This window comes from Periplaneta americana, chromosome 16, assembly GCF_040183065.1.
Source record: "Periplaneta americana isolate PAMFEO1 chromosome 16, P.americana_PAMFEO1_priV1, whole genome shotgun sequence".
Classification (NCBI taxonomy): domain Eukaryota; kingdom Metazoa; phylum Arthropoda; class Insecta; order Blattodea; family Blattidae; genus Periplaneta; species Periplaneta americana.
In genome coordinates this window covers 46,034,631-46,057,409 of record NC_091132.1, presented here as the reverse complement: position 1 = coordinate 46,057,409, position 22,779 = coordinate 46,034,631, and the positions used below count along the sequence as shown (strand labels likewise).

Sequence of the window (22,779 nt, the reverse complement as noted above, 5' to 3'; positions counted from 1 at the left end):
GATAAAGAAAAGAAAAATCAGTTTTCTGTGGTTTGTGAAAAGTGTAAACCCCATTATATCATATGAGAATTTGAGAGATAAACTGGGTGAAACGTTTGGATTTAAATTGAACGATTGTGGTGAAGTGCTTGACAGAAAAAAGTTTTTTCGTGTTTAGTGATGCAGGAAACATTGTTACTAAACGTGAAGCAGTATTAACTAGGTGAATCTTCATACTTTTTGTTATTTATGTTTGTCTCAAAAATTCCCGGAGAAATTTAGACAATAAATTATAAGCCTCATAATAAATATGTTAGTAAGTAATTAAAATATAGTTGTTTTGTAATATAACGATACAATATATACAGATATACAACATTTTATACTATGCTTATCACCGAACACAAGTTAAATTTAACAATAATTGTGTATTAAATTCAAATATTTAATCGATTAAATATTTTGATCGATCAACAGCACTAGCAAATAGACTTATTTGTTAGAATGTTGTTGATTCAACCAAGTAACATAGATATTATTCGACGACTTAAGATTTTCAAATTTAAGACGTCTCAGAAAACTAAACAAAAACAAATCCTATTCATAACAATGGATCAGATGTTAGCTTTAAGATAATACTGGTGTCTTGTTCTGGTGAAAATGATATGCAAACAATTATGAAATAAATAAATGGATCTATAATAATTATTGTGAACAAGAAAATAGAAATTTCTCAGAATCTCTAAGTCTTTTAGAAATAAAATTGGCATATTTAATATGCGATACATGTACGCGATTAAGCAATTTTAATGCCCGCCAATCTCGGATCCAACTACTAATACCGTAACCACTACACCACCCAGAACGTCAGGGCTATTAAATTGTATCCTGTTTTCATACCACCTCGGAGACATTATGCGGCTTCAGTAACGGGGATTCCCCTTCATTCCCATTCCTTAGTTTTATTTATAGTCTACCTTCACAAGCAACAGTGACGTATATTCTTCCTCTTTAAAGGATGCCGACGTTAGTATAATACAGCTCTGCGGACACGGAGAAATATTATACAGGATATTACAAAACGATAGGTGGAGTAGAATATCAATAAAGTCGATGACGAGTTTTAACGGCGTCGCCTCATCAGCTTGCCAGAAATTGATAGCAGCTCGTGGCGATGATTTCATCTGGTATGCTTACAACTGCTCACACGGGAGTTTTTTTAAGTTATATTTCACTAAGATGGCAAGTCCTTTAATCGACTGAGTAATCAGGTGGTTTACGATTCTTTGTCCATTGTGCATTATATGAACACACATCTCTTTATGATTGTTATTGTTAGTCAACTGTCCTAAGACAGGTCTGAACCTCAAAAGTGATACCAACATTGCACCACTTATGAGGCAACTAGGCCAGGAGATAATGGGGTAGGGTAGCCAGTTTCTTTCCTCCTCAATTGCATACATCGCCGATTACCTAAATATTACACTAATCAGACTTTAGATGCAGAAAAACAATAAGTTTTGCAAATTCCGACTCGTGGTCATAAAAGACTCCGATTAGGTTGTATGCTATTTCTCATTTTATTCCATTTTGTTTTAAATTGACTATTACACTTTTACTACGTCATACTACTTTTGACCAATAAAACGGTACGAAAGGACGTCTTTCAACCAATCATGACTGTTTATCGCACAATTTTATCGCTTCCCTAGCATTTGTTTAATTGTATCGCTTCCCTAGCATTTGTTTGCTTTTATCACTACCCTAGCATTTGTTTTTTTGTTTGCTGACATTTCAAACTCCAAATTCTTTACGGTACTATAAAACATGCTTTGTGATTGTAATTTGTTTCGCGCATAGATAGTCGACTGAAAATGGCGGCTCGTTCAAACATTTTGGTGAAGGTAACATTAGTGAAATAGAATTTTAATAAGTCAAATTAATGTATATTTTATTGTATTAGAGTACTGTATTTCTTCTAATCTTATATGCTTTCTCCTGTTTTATCACCTTCCTACCATTTGTTTCTTTGTTTGCCAACATTTCAAACTGAAAATTCTTTACGGTACTATAAAACATGTTTTGCGAACGTCATTTGTTTACAGCATAGACAGTCAACTGAAAATGGCGGCTCCGTTCAAATGTTTTGTTGAAGCTAACATTAGTGAAATAGAATTTCAGTAAGTCAATTAATATTTTATTGTATTAGAGTACTTTATTTCTTCTAAAATTTATAACACAAAATTACAGATTTCTTCAACCTAAGTTCTTAATAATTGTGAGTGTGGTATGTATTTTAATACTCTAAATTATAGTACAATATTTTACTCTGTATTTGACTGTTTTCTACAATATAAATATAAATATATTATTATACAAAAATACAATATTGTAGAACGTAAGACACAGTTATACAAATGAACTTAAACGTAGATAAATAATTTAAATTAATTCATAAACTATAAGTGATCTAACTTAATAATGAAGGTGAAAGAAGACATAGAAAAGTACCTTCCGAATGAACAAAGCTGCTGCTCGGAGATGCAGTGGAAAAAAATCTTAGAACGCAGTGGAAAAAAATCTTAGAACAGACGTGCATTGTCAAAAAAAAAGTTGTAGTCTACTATTTAAGACTTTAAATGGCGTTAGGAGTAAATTTCTGTTGGATTGGTCCGAAGTATGGATTTTACTTTTCTCTTAAAATAATTAATTAATAACTTATTAGTATTAATAAGGTGAAGGATTTCTTTTTATGATTTTGTTGTTATATCTTGGGCTTAAATTTGCACTATGTTTTATTTATTTAGTAGTCCTACACCTTGGTTCTTTTAACTTAGTGTGTCATTCCATATAGTAAGAACATAATATTACAAAAAATTTACCAGTTTTTGTTAAATACAAATTCCAATACAATGATTTTATTTTTCAGGATAGTAATAAAACATTGGTGCAGATTATTTTATGCTCGACCATGCCGAAATGTAGTAATTATACACCTGGTAGCAGTCCTTTAATGCATGTCATTAAAGTACACCTATTCATTAAAGTTCAGGTTTTCGATTATTCTCGGAGATGCAATCGAAAGACAACGAGGGAAACGTCACGGAGGCTGGAAATCCAATACTATCGCAGAAGGTTATATTCTGATAATTAGCGTTAAATGTAAATAATATTCAAATAAATTTAATTTGTCATCTCGTTTTTAAATTCTAAATCAATTTCCAGGTTATATCAAAATTAGTTCATGTTATTCTTTACATTACATCAAGGTCAATAACATTATTGTTCCTCGGAAAAAATCAATACTTTCGCGTCTGCGCACATCTCACAATATACGAGCTATGCACAAGGTCACTTCCGATCTTCAGTCAGATACAAATAAAATCAATACTTCTGAATAATTTCACGTTAGAAATATGGTCGAGCATAAAAAGTCGTATGAAACTTGCCTATAATGGTAATTAAGACGCTCGTATGAAAATTATGAAACTCGCTTGCGCTCGTTTCATAAACAAACATACTCGCGTCTTAATTACTATCATTATAGGCTCGTTGCATAATGTATTATTAAAAATTATATTGTAGGTCTATAATTAAATTATAGTTCCGTACAAAATACCTACGTAATATTGTGGTGTATGTTTTAATTGAATTTCATTTTCTGCATTTATTTTTTTATAGCAACACACTTACAGTTTGACATAATTTCTGCAATCCCTTCGATGGCGGTATGACCAAGTTTAACTGTATTTATAAACCGTAAAATTTCCTAGAATTTTAAGCAAAGTGTTTATTAGTTCTCTTTATTTCTTTTATTGTTAGAGCAATGGTAATATTTCCCCGAAAATGGAAATTCCTGTGAACAAGCTCAGTAAGTGGCATTGCATCTCGGAGAATCATCTTCATATGTAATTAACCTCGTTACTACACTCTGAAACACAACGTGGTACTGCAGTTGGTGGGTATTTTGGGGGTGTCTGTACCGTGTGGCTGTCAGAGGTCGTGATAGCCTTCGCGACACCCTAGACCACCCCAACACACCCCCTTGCACCTCATTAAACCAACAAACTGTCAGATTTCAGTGCACAGCTTCAACTCCCCCCTATTTCCTCTCTTCACACGTGCCGGTAAGGTTCCTCCCCCCTCACTCCGCTTTCTCTCTCTGTCTGGCATTTATAATTAGGCCCCGTGTCACTCACTTTTCAACGGTTTTATTTTTGGGGGGTGGGTTCTAGTTTTGAAAATAGAGGCTGGAATATGTTTGGCATTTTAATAGGAGTTGTTGTGTGTGGGTTACCGTGGCGACAATATATATAGGTTTTGCTGTATGAAATGACAAATGAGGTATATATATTTTCCTTTCACTGCTCTTTCTTTATTTTTTTTTTACTCCCTCTATGAAATACGAACATGTTTAATTGCGTGTCATTATGAAAGAGTAAACAGTTTCATATAGGCTTGTTTATTAGGCTTGGAGGTCAGGCAAGCATGGAACAATGCAAGGCTCCGAGTAGGGGAAGGATCGTAATTGAAAGGGCTCCGTTAGCATATACGATGAATCTGGAGGGCGGATACAAAAAACAGCAACGGTGCACCTACCGTGTGACCTCTTGACCTCACTTCCACAATATAAATGAATGGTGAATTTGCAAAAGACTTAAGTCCTTAGAAGTAGTTTTGAGAAAATTAAAGAAAGCTGTTTTTGGCTTCGCTGAACCATATATTGTTACAATATAATTTTTTATGCTCGACCATGCCGAAATGTAGTAATTATACACCTGGTAGCAGTCCTTTAATGCATGTCATTAAAGTACACCTACTCATTAAAGTACAGGTGTTCAGCCAATGACAACTCAGCTTACAGGTGTTCAGCCAATGACAAGTCAGCTTTGTACCGTTATAAAACCGCAAGTATCGATTATTCTCGGATATGCAATCGAAAGAGAATTAGCGAAAAGTCACGGAGGCTGGAAATCCAATACTGTCGCAGAAGGTTATGTTCTGTTACTATAATAATTAGCGTTAATTGTAAATAATATTCAAATAAATTCAATTTGTCATCTCGTTTTTCAATGTCGAATTCAATAATCAAGGTTATAATATAATATTATCAAGTTTAACGGGATTACATCAAGGTCAATGACATTATTGTTCCTCGGAAAAAATCAATACTTTCGCGTCTGCGCACATCTCACAATTCACGACCTAGAACAAGGTCACTTCCGATCTTGTCAGATACAAATAAAATGTATACATCTGAATAATTTCAAGTTAGAAATATGGTCGAGCATAAAAAGTCGTATGAAACTTGCCTATAATGGTAATTAAGACGCTCCTATGAATATTATGAAACTCGCTTGCGCTCGTTTCATAAATATCCATACTTGCGTCTTAATTACTACCATTATAGGCTCGTTGCATAATGTACTATTATATGTAAGAGATATGTAAGAAAAATAGTTTTAGGATAAAAATTCATACTTTTGTACTCTTCTTCAGGTCGTAAAAAATTTAATTATATTCAGGACTTAAGTTGTTCTGCAAATTAACTTCAATCCTGCATCATAATTATTAGGTTATTGACACCTACTGTACTCCAACCACGAGAAAGTCTTTGGGGACTGAGACGAAGCGGGGTAATGCTGTGGATGAATGTTGATGTCATAAGATGTCATAAGGTCACACACGTGGGTACTCGTATCTGTATTGGCTAGCTCTCACAGCACAAACAATAACATTGATACACACATATTGGTACTACCCTAGTTACAAAATTAGATCAGTGTTAATCTCCTGGTCTTTTAATCTCTCCATACAGGAAATAACATGTGCAGGACAGCGCATGGTTTTTAAACTGACGTTATAACGGTAATATTATCTATCTACTTCGCTCCAACAGATGACGCAATAGTAAGCACATTCCTTTCACGGTTGATCTCCTGGTTGGAGAACAGTAAACATCTTTAACTAAATGTATTTATACCAAAGTCATAAAATAACCTTATTGCAATTGTTGAACAAAATTATTTTGAAAATTTGTTAATCACAAGATGGAGAAAAGTATGATGTTGAAGAAATGTTTCTGAGCACTTATTACCATTAAGAATTTGATTAGTGTGTTGTTCTTATTTTGTCCAGGAAAACTGTCTGCAAAACAGACACAGTTCTTTAATATACCGGATGGGGGACAGTTATTGAAAGAAAGGGGTAGCAGTCCTTCCCGCGAGGGAACAAAATTGTTTTCATTTGCTCATACGGGAAGCCAATTTTCAGCCAATTGTCAGCCACCAAAAAAGAAATTATTGTTGCTTGTAGCCTACTTATTCCCCGAAACAGCAAGAACATTCATGCCATAGAGACTGTACTTATCCTATGTTACTCTGTTCTTCCCGTAAGTCTTTATCTTAGCTAGCGTACAATCACAGTCTAGTATATACAGTCGCGAAGCTCAATACATAGTAACTATGCAAACATTAGGTAGTTGCTCACCACTAGGATCGCTAATATCGCCTCATTACAGGCAATGCAAAATAGAACCGTCACAGTCTATTGTTTCTAGCACCCTCAAAACTCAAGCTTCGTGACTGTATGTAGTAGACTGTGGTACAATGTAAGGCTCGTAAGAGGAAGTCATAACACAGAGCAATGCAAGAATAAGGGCAACTTTGTGAATGAAATGGTAAAATGCTGGTAGGGTAAACGGGAGAATCCAGCGATATCCTTTTTAAACACAGTCTGTTCTCATTACCATTGCAGATTCCACTTTACCTAGCCGATATTTTAACTCTGATCTCGAATACTGAAAGCCAAAGCCGATGCTCAAACTGTTGCGCTAACGGAAGGTTAGACCTATATTTTGGAAACGGAACTGGCTACCAGACCTAATCCAAGTATTTTATGATGACCAGTTAACCTGCATTTCGCAATAATCGTTCGAGGGAATCGTATTTCTGCGACTTGGTATTCAACCCTTCATTGCTTTGCATTCTGACCCTGGGTCTTCTGGATGTAATAATGTCCTGTGGGATAAGTAACAGACGGGAACATCTAGAAATGGCGCCAACGTCTAGAAACGTATATGGAACTTGATGAAGAGAAGATATTCAAACTGTTATTGTATCCCCCTTCTATCTGAATTGAGACTATCCCTCCAACTTTGCTGAAGTTACGTAATTTGGAGTAGAACTGCCTGGCATCGCTTCCACTTGTTCAATAAAACACGACGACGTCCGTCCGTCCGGTGCGCGTGCCTGGTATTTCACATGCACAATCTAATCTTTGTCAATTTACGATTGTAATAGTCAGAAATTAAGCAGCGATGACGTATTTATGAAGACGACGCGTAGAGAGAGACAGAGAGAACTTCCACGTGGCGCTGTGTGTGTTGCGTTCCCCACGAACCATTCTGCATTTGTCAAACTGAGAAGAAGATCTATCTATCTATCTATCTATCTATCTATCTATCTATCTATCTATCTATCTATCTATCTATCTATCTATCTATCTATCTATCTATCTATCTATCTATCTATCTATCTATCTATCTATCTGTCTGTCTACCTATCTATCTACGTACCATCCTTCCATCCATCCACCCATCTATCTATCTATCTATCTATCTATCTATCTATCTATCTATCTATCTATCTATCTATCTATCTATCTATCTATCTATCTATCTATCTATCTATCTATCTATCTGTCTGTCTGTCTGTCTACCTATCTATCTACGTACCATCCATCCATCCATCCACCCATCTATCTATCTATCTATCTATCTATCTATCTATCTATCTATCTATCTATCTATCTATCTATCTATCTATCTATCTATCTATCTATCTGTCTGTCTGTCTGTCTACCTATCTATCTACGTACCATCCATCCATCCATCCACCCATCTATCTATCTATCTATCTATCTATCTATCTATCTATCTATCTATCTATCTATCTATCTATCTATCTATCTATCTATCTATCTATCTATCTATCTATCTATCTATCTATCTATCTATCTATCTAATCATCTGTCTGTCTGTCCGGCCGTCCGGCCGTCCGTCCGCCCATCCTCCCACCCACCCACCCACCCACCCATCTCTCTATCTATCTATCTATCTATCTATCTATCTATCTATCTATCTATCTATCTATCTATCTATCTATCTATCTATCTATCTATCTATCTATCTATCTATCTATCTATCTATCTATCTGTCTATCCATCCATCCATCCATCCATCTATCTATCTATCTATCTATCTGTCTGTCTATCTATCTATCTATCTATCTATCTGTCTGTCTCTGTCTGTCTGTCTGTCTGTCCGTCCTTCCGTCCGTCCGTCCGTCCGTCCGCCCGCCCGCCCACCCATCCACCCACCCAACCACCCACCCATCTATCTATCTATCTATCTATCTATCTATCTATCTATCTATCTATCTATCTATCTATCTATCTATCTATCTATCTATCTATCTATCTATCTATCTATCTATCTATCTATCTATCCGTCCATCTATCTCTGCACCTACACCGGCACTAAATTACGCAATAAATGAAGTTAACAATGACCTAAAATCAGTTATTTCATGGGCAAAAAAATCTAGATCAATGAACTCTGAGAAATCACAGGCAATTATAATAGGACATCAACCACTGTTAAGTAAATTAAACACAGGTCACTTATCTCCTGTTAAAATGAATGAAACTATTATCCCTTACAGTGATACAGTAAAAAAATCTAGGAATTTATTTGGACAAAAACTTAAGTTGGAATATTCAAATCACACACACACATGTAAAATAATTTTTATGAAAATTCACACACTGAAAAGAATCCGAAATTTCCTTCCGTTGGTTCTCAAGAAGAATTTAGTACAGTAGCTCCTGATGCCTCATTTTGATTACTGTGACACTCTCTACACTGATCTTAACATAAGACTGAAAGAAAGACTACAGCATATTCATAATGCATGTGTTCGATTTATTTGCAACGTCCGTAGATCTGACCATATCTCACCTTCACTAAATATGTTGTCCTGGGTTCGTCTCAAAGAGCGAAGAACTATTCTCTCTCTCATGTTAGTCTTCAATATTCTTCAGAACTCTAACCCTAGCTACTTAGCTTCTCGTTTTCAATATTTGTCCTCATATCACGAAATAGATACTCGCTCACAACACCACATCACACTCTCCATTCCTAAACACAGGACATCCTCCTACACTTCATCTTACACCGTCTCTGCAGCTCATTTCCGGAACTCTCTACCACAACATGTCAGAGACTGTCGGATATTATCTAGTTTCAAAAATGAACTAAAATTGCACGTTTTCAATTTAGATTCCCTTCAATTATAAGCCCTTTTATCTGCGACAGTTTTGTAAAATAATATTTCTTTTTCTCCCTTTTCGTTTTTTTTTCTCTTGATCACCAGGTGAATTTATTATCATAGCCTTTTTATTGTGAATTTTATTTAAATTTCGTATTTTTTCTTCTTTTTATTATTTTATTACATTCCTTTTGTTGTATTCTTCCTTACGTTTTCCCTGTTAACTATTCGTATTGAGTTGCTTTTATTATATTCCAATCTTTAGATTTGTATTTTACTTCCTTTTTTCTATTATGGTATTATTTTCATATTGTTTAGTGCCGATTTTGTTATGCTATTATTTTTTGTAATATGTTAGTATTCTGTACTTTAACTTTTTGCTAAATTTCAATGCTTGTATACTTTGTGACCTTGTAGAGTGTAAGAGGCCTATGGCCTATGGCCATAGTTCTGCCAGTATAAATAAATAAATTATTATTATTATTATTATTATTATTATTATTATTATTATTATTATTATTATTATTATTATTGTTGTTGTTGTCTTTCTTTCTCTGTCTGTCTGTCTGTCTGTCTGTCTGTCTAATCTAGTAATGTATATTCATTGTTTGTCTGCCCCTAATCTCCAACGTAAAAGAAAAGAAAATTTTGTAAACATTCGGAATACTACGTGCAGCAGGATACATTTTATTTGTGTTTACATGAATATCAGAACACACTGAAAAATGTTGAATTGTGTGTAATTATTTATTGGCTTTTTTTTCCTGTTCGAACGTTAAACTTGTATTATAGAGTATGTAACACTGTTAAGTCTACTATATACAGTCACGAAGCTTGAGTTTTGAGGGTGCTAGAAACAATAGAATGTGACGGTACTATTTTGCATTGCCTGTAACGAGGCGATATTAGCGATCCTAGTGGTGAGCAACTATCTAATGTTTGCTTATTTACTACGTATTGAACTTCACGACTATATATACTAGACTATGGTACGACTATATTTCATATTTCGTAGGAAGTTAACCGTATTAAAAGCCAAAAACGTTGATTTTGTAGCTAGAGATCTTAGTATACGTACGTATATTATATCTATGACCGGAGGTCAATGCTGTAATTCAACATTGTAACGTACTGCAGTCAAATACATAAATAAAATATTATATCTCAGGACTTTAACTTACATGTTCTACTACTTGTTATATTGTATCTTTTTGTTACATGTGACGATATTCTTTTCTTTCGCTAGATAAATTTTGTGGCTTCTATAACGAATTATTATCTTTACTTAGTGGTTGAGAAAGATCGGTGAATTCTTCGTGAAAGTACCTACATAAATCTAATGTGTGAGCTCTCTGTTTATTTCCTAGAATTGTTAGATATTTGCGGTTTTAGCCAAGTACTTAAAAAAAACTCCGCTCACAGTAAATTTATCACAATTAGTCAGTGGTAGATTTGAGGTCGCTATCTTATTTCGGATCCACAAGTGATTCACAGTCTTCCTGAGTCATTTATCTTGGTCGGTATGCGTTCTTTTTTTAAGGACCCACACAAAGCTATGCACTAGGAAAGACCATTTGCTGTTGGATGTATTTTGTTTTATTGGCAAGCTGTTCACGTTGTAGCGCCGCGAATGAAATGTCCCGTGACTCCGTGGTAATGAATTGCGCCTGCACTTCTAATTGTCTCGACTCATTGGTTCCGTACGATGACGCTCATGGCATTGTTGTGTGATTTGTGAACTCACCCGCGTCTACAAACAATAATTCAATATCCATTCTGCTTTATTTTGTCCTATTCACTTTATCTCCACTAATTTGACACGTTATTTTGTAACGAGAACTCTAAAAGCTTCGGTATAATTTATTACAGCGCTGATCGCTGGAACATCACTCGGGACCATCGTTCATAGATTGTCTATTTTATTTTTGTGAGATTGTCATTATCAAAATGAATTGCAACAGTTAAGGAATTTCGGTTTTATTTTCAATTAATGTAATATTGTGACAACTTTTATGAGGTTGATATAGAATCTAGAAATACTAGCTATAGTATAATCGGAGCGTTCATTTAATACCCAGGCGGTGTCAAAGAGGCGCTTTCTTTTGAAGAGATAAGAGTTTTTTATTAATTAGATCTTCTTAGATGCCACTTCCAATTATAGAGAATTTTCAAAGTCATTTTTCTGTTCAGTTAAATATTGTTGAAACACAATTTCTTATTAAAATATTTCAGTCTTACTTATCAGTAGGTGAATGCTTTTTTATAGCACCTTAATGCATTACATATTTTTTTGGACAAACGTTTTCGCTATATTTAGCATCCTCAGGTCCATGTTGTATTTATGGTTGAACATATTACAGGCAAATAAAAAAATTAAAATATATATCAAAAAAATATTAAAAATTCAAATTTAAAATAAATATCTTACCATTGTACCTTATTGGTTTTAAATTGTAAATTTGTGGAAAGTACATTTTGTGAATAATAAGATCTGTTAATTGATTGTTATCATTAAATCATGCTATATAGTTTTCTTACATTTACATGTACATGAAATGTTAAAATTATATAATTACGATAAATATGTGTAGTGTGCATAGGCTATATTGACATTGATGTTACAACTTCAATTTGACGATGTACTCGGTAGATGGTATTACTATTGCAGTTGTGAAGCGATCATCAATGTCAATATATGCATACTACACATTTTTATAGTAATTATGTAATTTTAACTTTTATGTGCAAGTAAATGTAAGAAAACTAAATTCTATGGTAACAATCAATTAACAGATCTTATTATTCACAAAATGTAAATTTACTTTCCACAAATTTACAATTTGAAACGAATAGGGTTCACTGGTATGACCAATACGTATGATCATTTATTTTAACTTTGAATATATTTTGTCACATTTATTTTAACTTTATTTATTTATCAGTAATGTGTTGAATCATAAATACAATATAGACCTGATGATGCTAAATATAGCTAAAACGTTTGTCCAAAAAAAATATGTAATACATTAAGGTGATATAAAAGCATTCATCTATTGATAAGTAAGACTAAGATATTTAATAAGAATTTGTTGGTAGAATGAAGTTAAAAAATAGACGCTAGAGAGCTGTCAGAAATCGATTCTCTTCTTGCAAGGGTTTTAGTGTGCGTATGTAAACATAAATTATTGGCCGCTGTATTTCCCAATGCATACTTGATTCGAGAGGCAAACTTGCAATAATTAAGAATATACTAGAACTACAAAGACTAATTACGTATAATATTATAATGTTAATTATGAAAAATGCCAATTTGCTGAAAATTCTAGAAGGCCAAAATATTCGCAGAAATAAAAAAGTGTTTCTTCATGTTGTATACAATTTGGCATGGTTATGTATCTCCTCGCTTTCTCTTCCATTTTGTTATAATATTCTATCGCTCGTCATCACTGCCATCATTATCATCATCCCTTTCTTTTCTACCTTTTTCTTTTCTTCATTTATCACCGCATTCTTTTTCCCTCTTATTTTGTTTTCCTTCTCTTATATTGCTTCTGCTCCTTTCTGGTTATTTCTGTTATCTCCTTGCTTTTGTTATATTTCTTATTATACTTCCTTTATCATCCTAGCCATCTTCTTCCTCTAAAACATAGGCGCCTCCTATTTCTCAATTTTATCTGCATTATTTTTCTTCTCTTTTCCTATTCTTATCATCATCCTCTTCCATCTGTCTTATTATGTCATATCATTATGATTTTTTCATCATTTCTCTTCTCTTTTTCCTGCATCTTCTACTTCTTGTCCTACCCATTGATCTTTTTGTTTATTCTTCTTTATCACATGTTTCTTCTTCTTAACCAACAAGTTCTTTTTCTTCTTGTTCTCGCCCTTCGCCTATTCCTTCCTTATAACCTTTACCGTAATTATTGCCCTAATAATTTCGTCTTTCCTTAGTTTTCCCTTTCTATATCATGGTTCTGTTATTGCTCTCCTTTATCAATACGTTCCCTTTCTTCTTGAGTCGCCCTTCGTCTATCTCTACCTCTGTATCATTTCCCACAATTGTCTTAACCCTTAAATTGGCAATGTATCCTATAGGATACAACAGATCAATAGGCTATATGCTATAATTTTGATAGAACAATAGACAAAAATTGGTAGGAAAATTAAAATTTCACTATAATATAGCACAACATATAAAATATGGACATTGCGATAGTTGTTTTCTTTACAGTCCGACACGGTTTAATAAACTAGTGTGAGAAAATGACGTTTGCCAGTTTAAGGGTTAATCTTTTCCTCGTCTTTTCTTTCTGTTCACCTTCTTTATCATGCTTATGTTCTTGTTCTCCTTCATCACTATATTCCTTTTCTTTTTATGTATATTCCTTCTTCGTCATCATTTGCCATAATTTTCTTAATATTTGTCTCATCTTTCTTTGTTCCCCTTCACTATCAGGTTTCTGTTTTCTTTTTCCTTTATGAATATGTTTTTTTCCTCATTGTCCTCGCCCTTCGTTACCATAAATAGTCATTTCTTCGGATTTTCTTTCTGTTCCCTTTCTATATCATGGTTCTGTTCTTGCTCTTCTTTATCAACACATTCCTTTTCTTCTTGACATCACCCCTCGTCATCTCTACCTCAGCATCGTTTGCCATAATTGTTTTAATCTTTTACTCGTATTTTTTTCTGTTTCGCTTCTTTGTCATGTTCATCTTGTTCTCCATTATCAACATGTTCATTTCCTTCTTGCCCTCGTCCTTCGTCTATTCCTTTCTCACTATCTTTTGTCATGATTGTCTTAATCTTTTTCCTCTCGTTTCTTTTTGTCTCCTTCTTTACCACGTATTTTATTGCTGATCGAAATGAGGGGTTGGAAAGCAATGGTGGATTGTTAATGTTTAGGTGAGGGGTTTGGACTTTTTCCATTGCTGGTTGTCACAATCAAAAAATTAAGACAACGTTTCGAAGGGTGGTTCTCCCTTCGTCTTCAGGTGGAAGGAAGTAGGGAAGAGAAAAAAGCTATTGTTGGGATCGTTACGTACAGCTATTCTGTATGACTGATCGTCGATTCCTGGCTTCGGTGGAGATTATAATTAAGAAAGACCCGAAGTCATTTGCAGTATGCTGGCACTAAAACCAAACGGGATAAAGAACATGGGCGTGAAGTGGCTAAAAAATTGATGAAAGACACACAAAAGGAGGGGGTGGGGAACTGAAAAAAAATTTTTAGCCACTTCACGCCCATGTTCTTTATCCCGTTTGGTTTTAGTGCCAGCATACTGCAAATGACTTCGGGTCTTTCTTAATTATAATCTCCACCGAAGCCAGGAACCGACGATCAGTCATACAGAATAACTGTACGTAACGATCCCAACAATAGGTTTTTTCTCTTCCCTACTTCCTTCCACCTGAAGACGAAGGGAGAACCACCCTTCGAAACGTTGTCTTAATTTTTTGATTGTGACAACCAGCAATGGAAAAAGTCCAAACCCCTCACCTAAATATTTATTGCTGTCCATCATGTTCTTTTCCTCCTTGTCCCCTTCCTTTCTTTGTCCTCTATTTTCCTCCTTTCCCGCTCTCACCGTCATCTCCTTCTTATCCACGATTCTCATACAAGTTGTTCCTCAACTCTGGACACACGTTGGCACTGTTTGCAGAGTACCAGCCGGAGTACTTTCCGGAGCACGACAAGAAGAGTCTGTCACTACAGCACCCTTCGCAGCAGCCGGATCTCACGCAGACGGTGGTGGGCGTGTCGGTGCCCCCCTGCTACGAGTACCCATACTCGGACCCCCCCAACTCCAAACACGGGTTGTCCCGCTCTTGCAGCGAGCACCACTACGACGTGCCCCATCTCAGCAGTCCCCCCGGGGAGCACCCCACCTCCCCCTCCACGTCCAGCCACTCCATGGACAGCAGCAGTTGTCCCGTCACTGCCACTCCGCCTGTGGAGACATCTAGCGAGAAACCTCTGCACTCTGACTCCAACCACAGCATCAGCAGCTTTTGTTCTTCATGTAAGTGCCATCTATTGTAGATTTGGTGAAGCATGTTTTAAATAACCATTACGAAATAAACTAGACTTTTTTTTTTCATATGGATATCTGCTGAAACTCAACATTCAGTCTCAGGTCTCATCGCCAAATTCTCTTTTTATCAACATTTCCCTCACAGGGTTGCCAGATTGGGCGATTTATCGCAATTTAGCTACATGAGCGGGGCAATCGACGAGTAATAAAATTGTCAAGTCGCCGAATCGCCCTTCAGGCTATCTCAAAAATCGAAAAGGCTAAAGTACGCTATATGTTATTTCCTTTTATATGTTTGCAATATATTTGTCATAGATTTTCAGACCACTTTTTTTTTAAATCGGAAGTCACTCTTGTTCATTGTTGATAGTAGCCTACATTATAGCCTAGATCATATATACTCAGATAGGTCGGCCTTATAGACTTTAACGTTAACAACTTTTGTCAGGTTTACTACGCTGCCATCTAGTTGTTACATAAGGAATCTCGTCATAGTTCCCATTTGAATTGCATTAGCGACTGTACTGCCATCTCGTGTTCGTTTACGGCGGACGGGTGGCGATCCTGGCGGTTGTTCTCTTCAAAGTACTGCCGATTTTAACATAGTGATGAGTTATCTGTTACATATATGATCTAGGATTATAGCAAGGAGTTAGGTAAAGAGGAATAATGTAAAGTTTGCACACAAATCTGAGAGCTCACAAAACTGTTTAATTAAACATTCAAATACTGCGGTCTGCGACACATCGGATAAATACGCAAAAATGAAATAAATACTAGAGTATGCTGTGTACAGTATATTATATTTATGTTTGTATCTCAAAATACAGAGTTACCGGTACTCTATAAAAATTGTTGTAATGTTCTTAAGTTTCTATATCAAATGACTCAAATTAAAAGGATACCTACAGTAGGTCTATCTTACGCGCTAGATTTGTAAATGCAAGACTTACGAAAATAATATTTTGACAATTTCAGTGCGCCTCTTGTTTTATTTTATTTATATTGCTTCTTCACAGCGCTATGGTAGTGGCTACTGTCACTACTTCGCACTAAAATAATATACAAACCGATGTAAACAATTATAGAACTTTATAGGATAAGCGCACATACAATTCAAATGCGTAAGTAACATCAGACGCATAACTTCATTGGACTTCATTTAAATAGAGACACAACATGGCTACCTGAAGTATCAATTTTTCTCTTTGGTTATATTCTCTTTCTTCTACCATCTTTATATTCTCCTTGTTCTGTTATCTATCTATCTATCTATCTATCTATCTATCTATCTATCTATCTATCTATCTATCTATCTATCTATCTATCTATCTATCTATCTATCTATCTATCTATCTGTCCATCCACCAACCTACCCAACTATCTACCTACCCACCTACCTAGCTACTTACCTAGGTACCTACCTATTTATATACGTTGCTGCCTAGCTACCAACCTAGCTACCAGCTTAGCTACTCGCCTAGACACCAGCTTAGTTACTCGCCTAGCTACCAGCTTAGCTACTCGCCTGGCTACCAGCTTAACTACTCGCCTGGCTACACGCCTCGCTACCCGCCTATATATCTATATATTTACCAACCACCCTATCTACCTACCTAACTATCTATTTACCTTGCCAACTATTTACTTATCTATAGATATAGGACAAGTGACTATAAGCCTAAATCAGTTTTCAAAATATTGTTAATAATTAAGGCGTAAGTAATGTAGAAATATGTAAGGTGTACAAATTTCGGTAATTGCTTAGGAGAGACCTAGCTTTTACATAATATGTCGTTTTTCCGCTAACTTAACCTCATAGGAAATACTACTTGTTTTCTTTGTGTATTTAATTGGTTTAATGCGTTTTTATTTTCATTAAGCACCAGTGGGGATTTGGGAGCAACAGCGTATAAGCAGAGGATGTGAAGGGGGGCTAGATAGTTACATTCAGAATTAGGTTTGTTATATGGCTAATACCGTACTGATACATTACTATATAGAATTAAAATATAGAATTAAAGTTGGATCGATTGTCGGCTAAGTCAAAGATATCACCTGAACTTCCCATCCACTAGTTTCGCCTACTATTCACCTATGATATGAAAAAAATATAGTAAGACCTATTTATTTCTAGTTCTACTATATTATGATATGAGTTACTACATGTCGTCCCACACATATGGCTAATACCGTACTGGTATATTACCACAGTCTAGTATATACAGTCACGAAGCTTGAGTTGTTGAGGGTACTAGGAACAATAGACTGTGCCGGTACTATTTTGCATTGTCTGTGGTGAAGCGATAGTAGAAATCCTAGTGGTTAGCAACTATCTATGAGTAGTTCAGGAGACACTGATGAAGACGTAACATCACGTGGAAACGGGCCGTCTGTCCAAGGTTTTTTAAAATTTTTAACACTTTTTAACGTGTGACTAAACAATTTTATGTTTTTAACTATCTATGGATGCATATTCCCTACGTATTGAGCTCCATGACTGTATATACTAGACCATGATATTACTATATTAGGTAAAATATAGAATTAAAGTTGGATCGATTGTCAGCTAAGTCAAAGGTATCACCTGAACTTTCCGTGCACTAGTTTCGCCTACTGTATACCTATGATATGAAAAAAATATAGTATTTATTTCTATTTCTACTATGTTATGACATTGTTACGATGTGTCGTCCCATACAAAACTACCTGTTTATATACTTATCCACAGCAGCTGGAATTTAGTACACCATTTTTATGAAATTACTCAAAATAATAAAAATGGAGTAGGGGAGACTGTTGTACCTTTAAACACTTTTCACATTTTATTTTTTTGAATTTTGGGAAATTAAAATTTTTAAATGAAAAATTGCTTGAAATAATTATTGAAGATTCCTTTACAACTTCCTGTATGTATTTTCCTGTTTTACAGATCTATTAAGGATGGAAAAAATAAAATGAAGGGATATGTAATCTGTTCAAGGGTACAACAGGATCATGTACCTTGGAACATAAACTCTTGTAAGTTGGAACACATGGAATATAGGTGGGAATATAGCTGTAAGAACTGACAATCATATTTAAAATGTATTTGCAATCCTAAACCAGAGCAGGCTTTTCTGATTGAGATTTTAATCCTGGAGGAGCAATAACTGCTTCAACAGCTTTCTTCAAGGCATCCGGGATCAATTGGGGACCTCTTAACTTCAGACTTACTTCGTGACATGATCTTAAAATAAAAGAAAAACAAAAACCGATAGTGTCATGTATCTTGAAACATGTTCGATAGTACAAGATGTCCTGTGTTCAAAGGTACAAGAGGGTGCACGTTTAAACAAATATGGCTCCCAAAACTAGAGAGTCAAATAAATCATGGAAATTAAAATATGTTATTACTCACCAGATGATACGGAACACATTGTACTTGATAGATAGTAACAAATACAAACTGGTTTTGTGTTAGAAAACATATATCAATGAACGAAATGTTTACTTTTGGTGCTAAAAAAAATTATTTTGTCGACAGAACTCACACTTTGTAATAAATCAAACTGAAGCTACGACCAGAGCTACTTAGCGGCTTTCTCTACAATCTACTTCAGTTTGAGTCCTCTAGGTAGCAGCAAAAATTAAAAAACAAAAAATGTTCAAAGGTACACTATGCTAAAGGTACAACAGTCTCCCCTATTCTCTCTCGATATAGCCTAACTAGCAGCATGTACACTTCCGAAGGCTATAGTGCTGGTTACTTTAGGGTAAACATGACATTATTAATGTTAGTTCGCTTTCTTAGTTACGGCGAAGATCACGGAAGTGTAAATAGTTTTAATTTTATATTAATATTAGTTTTTCTTTGTTTTATTACATTGCATTTTATAATTATGTAATCGTAATCTGTAGTACCACCAAAAACACTAGGTATGGTGTGCAATAATATAGGCACGGGAGCTCGCCTGGTCTGTGTTCATCTTTTGACGTTTCCTACTCAACCACTGAAACTTTACAAGGGTGAAGGGCACCTTGTCCTATTCCTGCTGATCTGTTCTGTTCAATTTCAAGTGTTCCTGATATGCCTGATAGCATTTTCGCTTCATATGCTTCAATATTTCACTGTGAAACTAGTTCTTGAACACAACTAACTTACATTTCAAATTTATTTTCGTTAAAAATTTTCTAAATTTTAGCAATTGGTATTATTCTAGCAGAACTTGTAATTCTGAATCAAATGACACCGAAACGAATCCCAACGTATGGCCTTTTACTGGCATGTGATAACACTATTGTCGCTATCTCCATTACTCCTGTAGCATAACTTATTGCTTGGACAGTGCGTGTCAGAAACATTTTGTCTCTATACTCTAAAGTGCAGTTTGGTTTATTTGGATATCTCTTATTAGTTCTATCAAAGTAGGAGTTTCTAATCTCGTCTAATTATTTCATGGCACATACTGAGTGAATTTGGCTTCTTACACGCCGTGCAAACAAATATGTATTGTATGCCGAAAAGAAGTCCTTTGAGTTATAGATAATTTATTCCAATTGTAGTAGTATGTTAAAGCTGCTATACATCGAATGTGGATAGGTAACAACTGCAATGCATCAAGTGTGAATAGTACACATGGACAATTATGTAAGTTACTAGTTTAAGTTGTTTGTACTGACATTGTTGAATTCGTATGTAGGCCTACTGTATTTGAAATTCACAGTGTATACAATTTATTTACACAAGTGAGAAATTTTCTACAGAATAAAAACAACTTCACAATATTTGTAACAGGTATTTTGAAAGCTTTTATATGCATACATAGCTACATACATAGTGCTCAAGGATAGATCTTTTACTACAAACCCAACATTCTCCAATCTTTCCTATTTTCCGCCTTCCTCTTTGTCTCCGCATATGATCCATGTATCTTAATGTCATCTATCATCCGATATCTTCTTCTGCCCCAAACTCTTCTCCCATTCACAACCTTTCAGTGCATCCTTCAGTACCGATAGGCAGTTTCTTCTGACCCCATGATCCAACCAATTCCTTTTTCTCTTCCTGATCAGTTTCAGCATCATTCTTTCTTCACTCTCTCCAACACAGATTCATTTCTTATTCTGTCTGTCCACTTCACACCTACATTCTTCTCCATATCCATATTTCAAATGCATCTGTAAAAAAATAGTCGCTTCTCTCCACTTCGTCATAATGTCCATGTTTCTGATCCATACAATGCCACATTCCGCACAAAGCACTTCACTAGCCTTTTCCTTAGTTTTTTTTTTTTTTTTCCCCCAAGAGTCCGCAGAATATGCTTCTTTTATATTAAAAGTTTCCTTTGCCATTGCTGTCCTCCTTTTGACTTTTTGGCAGTAGCTTATGTTAATCCTTATAATACACTCTAATTATTTGAAGCTATCCACTATGCTCTTCTGCCTCATTTAGTATTCGCATGTTTACCTTATTTATCTTTCTTTCGACAACCATAGTCTTGCATTTATCTTCATCCCATACTGCTCACAGCTGTCATTTAGCTTCAGTAGCATATCCCTTAGTATCGTCTCCTCTTCTGCTAACAACGCCATATCATCTGCAAATTTTATGCACTTTATTCTTCTTCCTCATACTATCACCCCACCCATGTTCTGAAAACAGTTCTTCATTAAATCCTCCAAGTAGATGTTGAACACGGTACATGATAAAGGGCATCCTTGCAGTGACGTTGCTAGGGGGGGTGCGAAAGGGTGCGCAAGCACCCCATAAAAAATCGGAGCACCCCTTTCTGCACCCCAAAGGGCAATTTATTAAAAAAATACTAGGTATAAATTATTTTGAAGAAGAAAAAGAAACAAACAATTTCTTGGATGTGAAAAAACTACATCCCTTAGTGTATCGTTATGGATGTGATGAACAATAATAATAATAATAATAATAATAATAATAATAATAATAATAATAATACATAGTAATATTAATAAACAGATGTATAGTATGCGCGCAAGTGCATGAGAGAACATTTTGGATTTTTTATGTAACTTACCACATTTTTAAATTTCGACCCCATCCGCACCCCCTTGCTCTGATCCTGGCGATGTCACTGCATCCTTGTATTTCTGTTCCTATTTCACTTCCTTTAGATATTTCTTCTCCTATCCTGACTTTAACTCATTGTTTCATATAAAGATTACTGAACAACCTCTTCTCTTTCCAATCTATGACTATTTTCTTCAGAATCCTCATTAGTTTTGTGCCAATCCACTCTGTCAAACACGTTTTCTGAGTCCACAAATACTAAATACACTTTTTTATTCATCTCTAGATATCTTTCGCCAATTGTTCGTAGTAGTCCAATTGCATCCTTCGTACCTTTTCCCTTCCTGAAGCCAAACTGCTCTTCTTTCAACTGTCCTTCCATCTTAGAATATGAACGTCAATTCAGTATTCACAGGAGAATCTTCGCTGAGTACAGTATCAGACTGATAGTCCTGAACTTGTTACATTTCTTGGCATCACTTTTTCTTCGATATTGGCAGCAATACTGTCGCCGTAAAATATGCAAGCTTTTATATAGCTAATGGTTTTTAAAATACAATATATTGTACAAAAGGAAAAAAAATGGACCTTATAGAATTTTATTCCTTGATAAAGAATGCTCTTTATGCTTGTGGAATTGTTATGCCTTAGGCCTATTACATGTAAGTGATCCCTGAGTCTTCTATTACTATTATGTGTTACACTACTTGTATTGAATGTGTTACAGTATAGGTCTAGTATTTGTATTGAATTGTTGCATATAATTCCTTATATTATACAGGCAGAGGGAACAGTTCAATATATTATGTTGTTTTTTCCCCCTTATCCTTAGACTGTTGTTCTTTTTTTATTTAATTTTCATGTTTCGAGGATGTGATCCCCAAAATATAATTCCATATCTAGACTATGTAATGAGTGATTATATGTCACTTCGATTTACAGACAAATACAATTAAAAAAATCAATGCTGCACAGGAGTTTATCATTTCTGAAAGTATAGTATAGTATTTATTAGCTGTCGTTATAGCAAAAGCTAATGACATTGTTAAATTACACGTGTGAAATTATCGTACTGAAATGAAAAATATTCCATTACAACACTAAAGATAAAACAAAATGATCACAAATACTCCTCAGAGTTTATAATTGAGAGTCAAGATTATCACAAACAGGCTAATATCTAGATGAAAAAAGGAAAGTTGTGTAAAACTAACACTTCCAAGAGGAATGTCTCCTTGAAGAATGCCACAGTTGAAGGAAGAGAGAAGTTTATGGGCCTGCACCTACAAATAATAAGGAAGAGTTATTCTTAAGTGACAATTTCGCGAAACCATGTGAACTAAATTACAGTTTTACTTACATACAAACAAGCAATTCAAATTTTCTCAAAGTTATTTTTTTAAAAACTGATTAGCT

The 22,779-nt window shown here is 34.9% G+C and overlaps 1 protein-coding gene across 2 annotated transcripts in view; it reads left to right on the top strand.

Annotated features, from left to right (window-relative positions):
• The window catches only part of LOC138716215 (netrin receptor UNC5C-like), a 901,985-nt gene that overhangs the window by 861,794 nt on the left and 17,412 nt on the right, over window positions 1-22,779 (top strand). For both annotated transcript variants that reach the window (XM_069849052.1, XM_069849051.1), the window contains one exon: window positions 14,970-15,329. In XM_069849052.1, coding sequence (XP_069705153.1) covers window positions 14,970-15,329 — 360 coding nt within the window. The remainder of the gene's footprint in view (window positions 1-14,969; window positions 15,330-22,779) is intronic.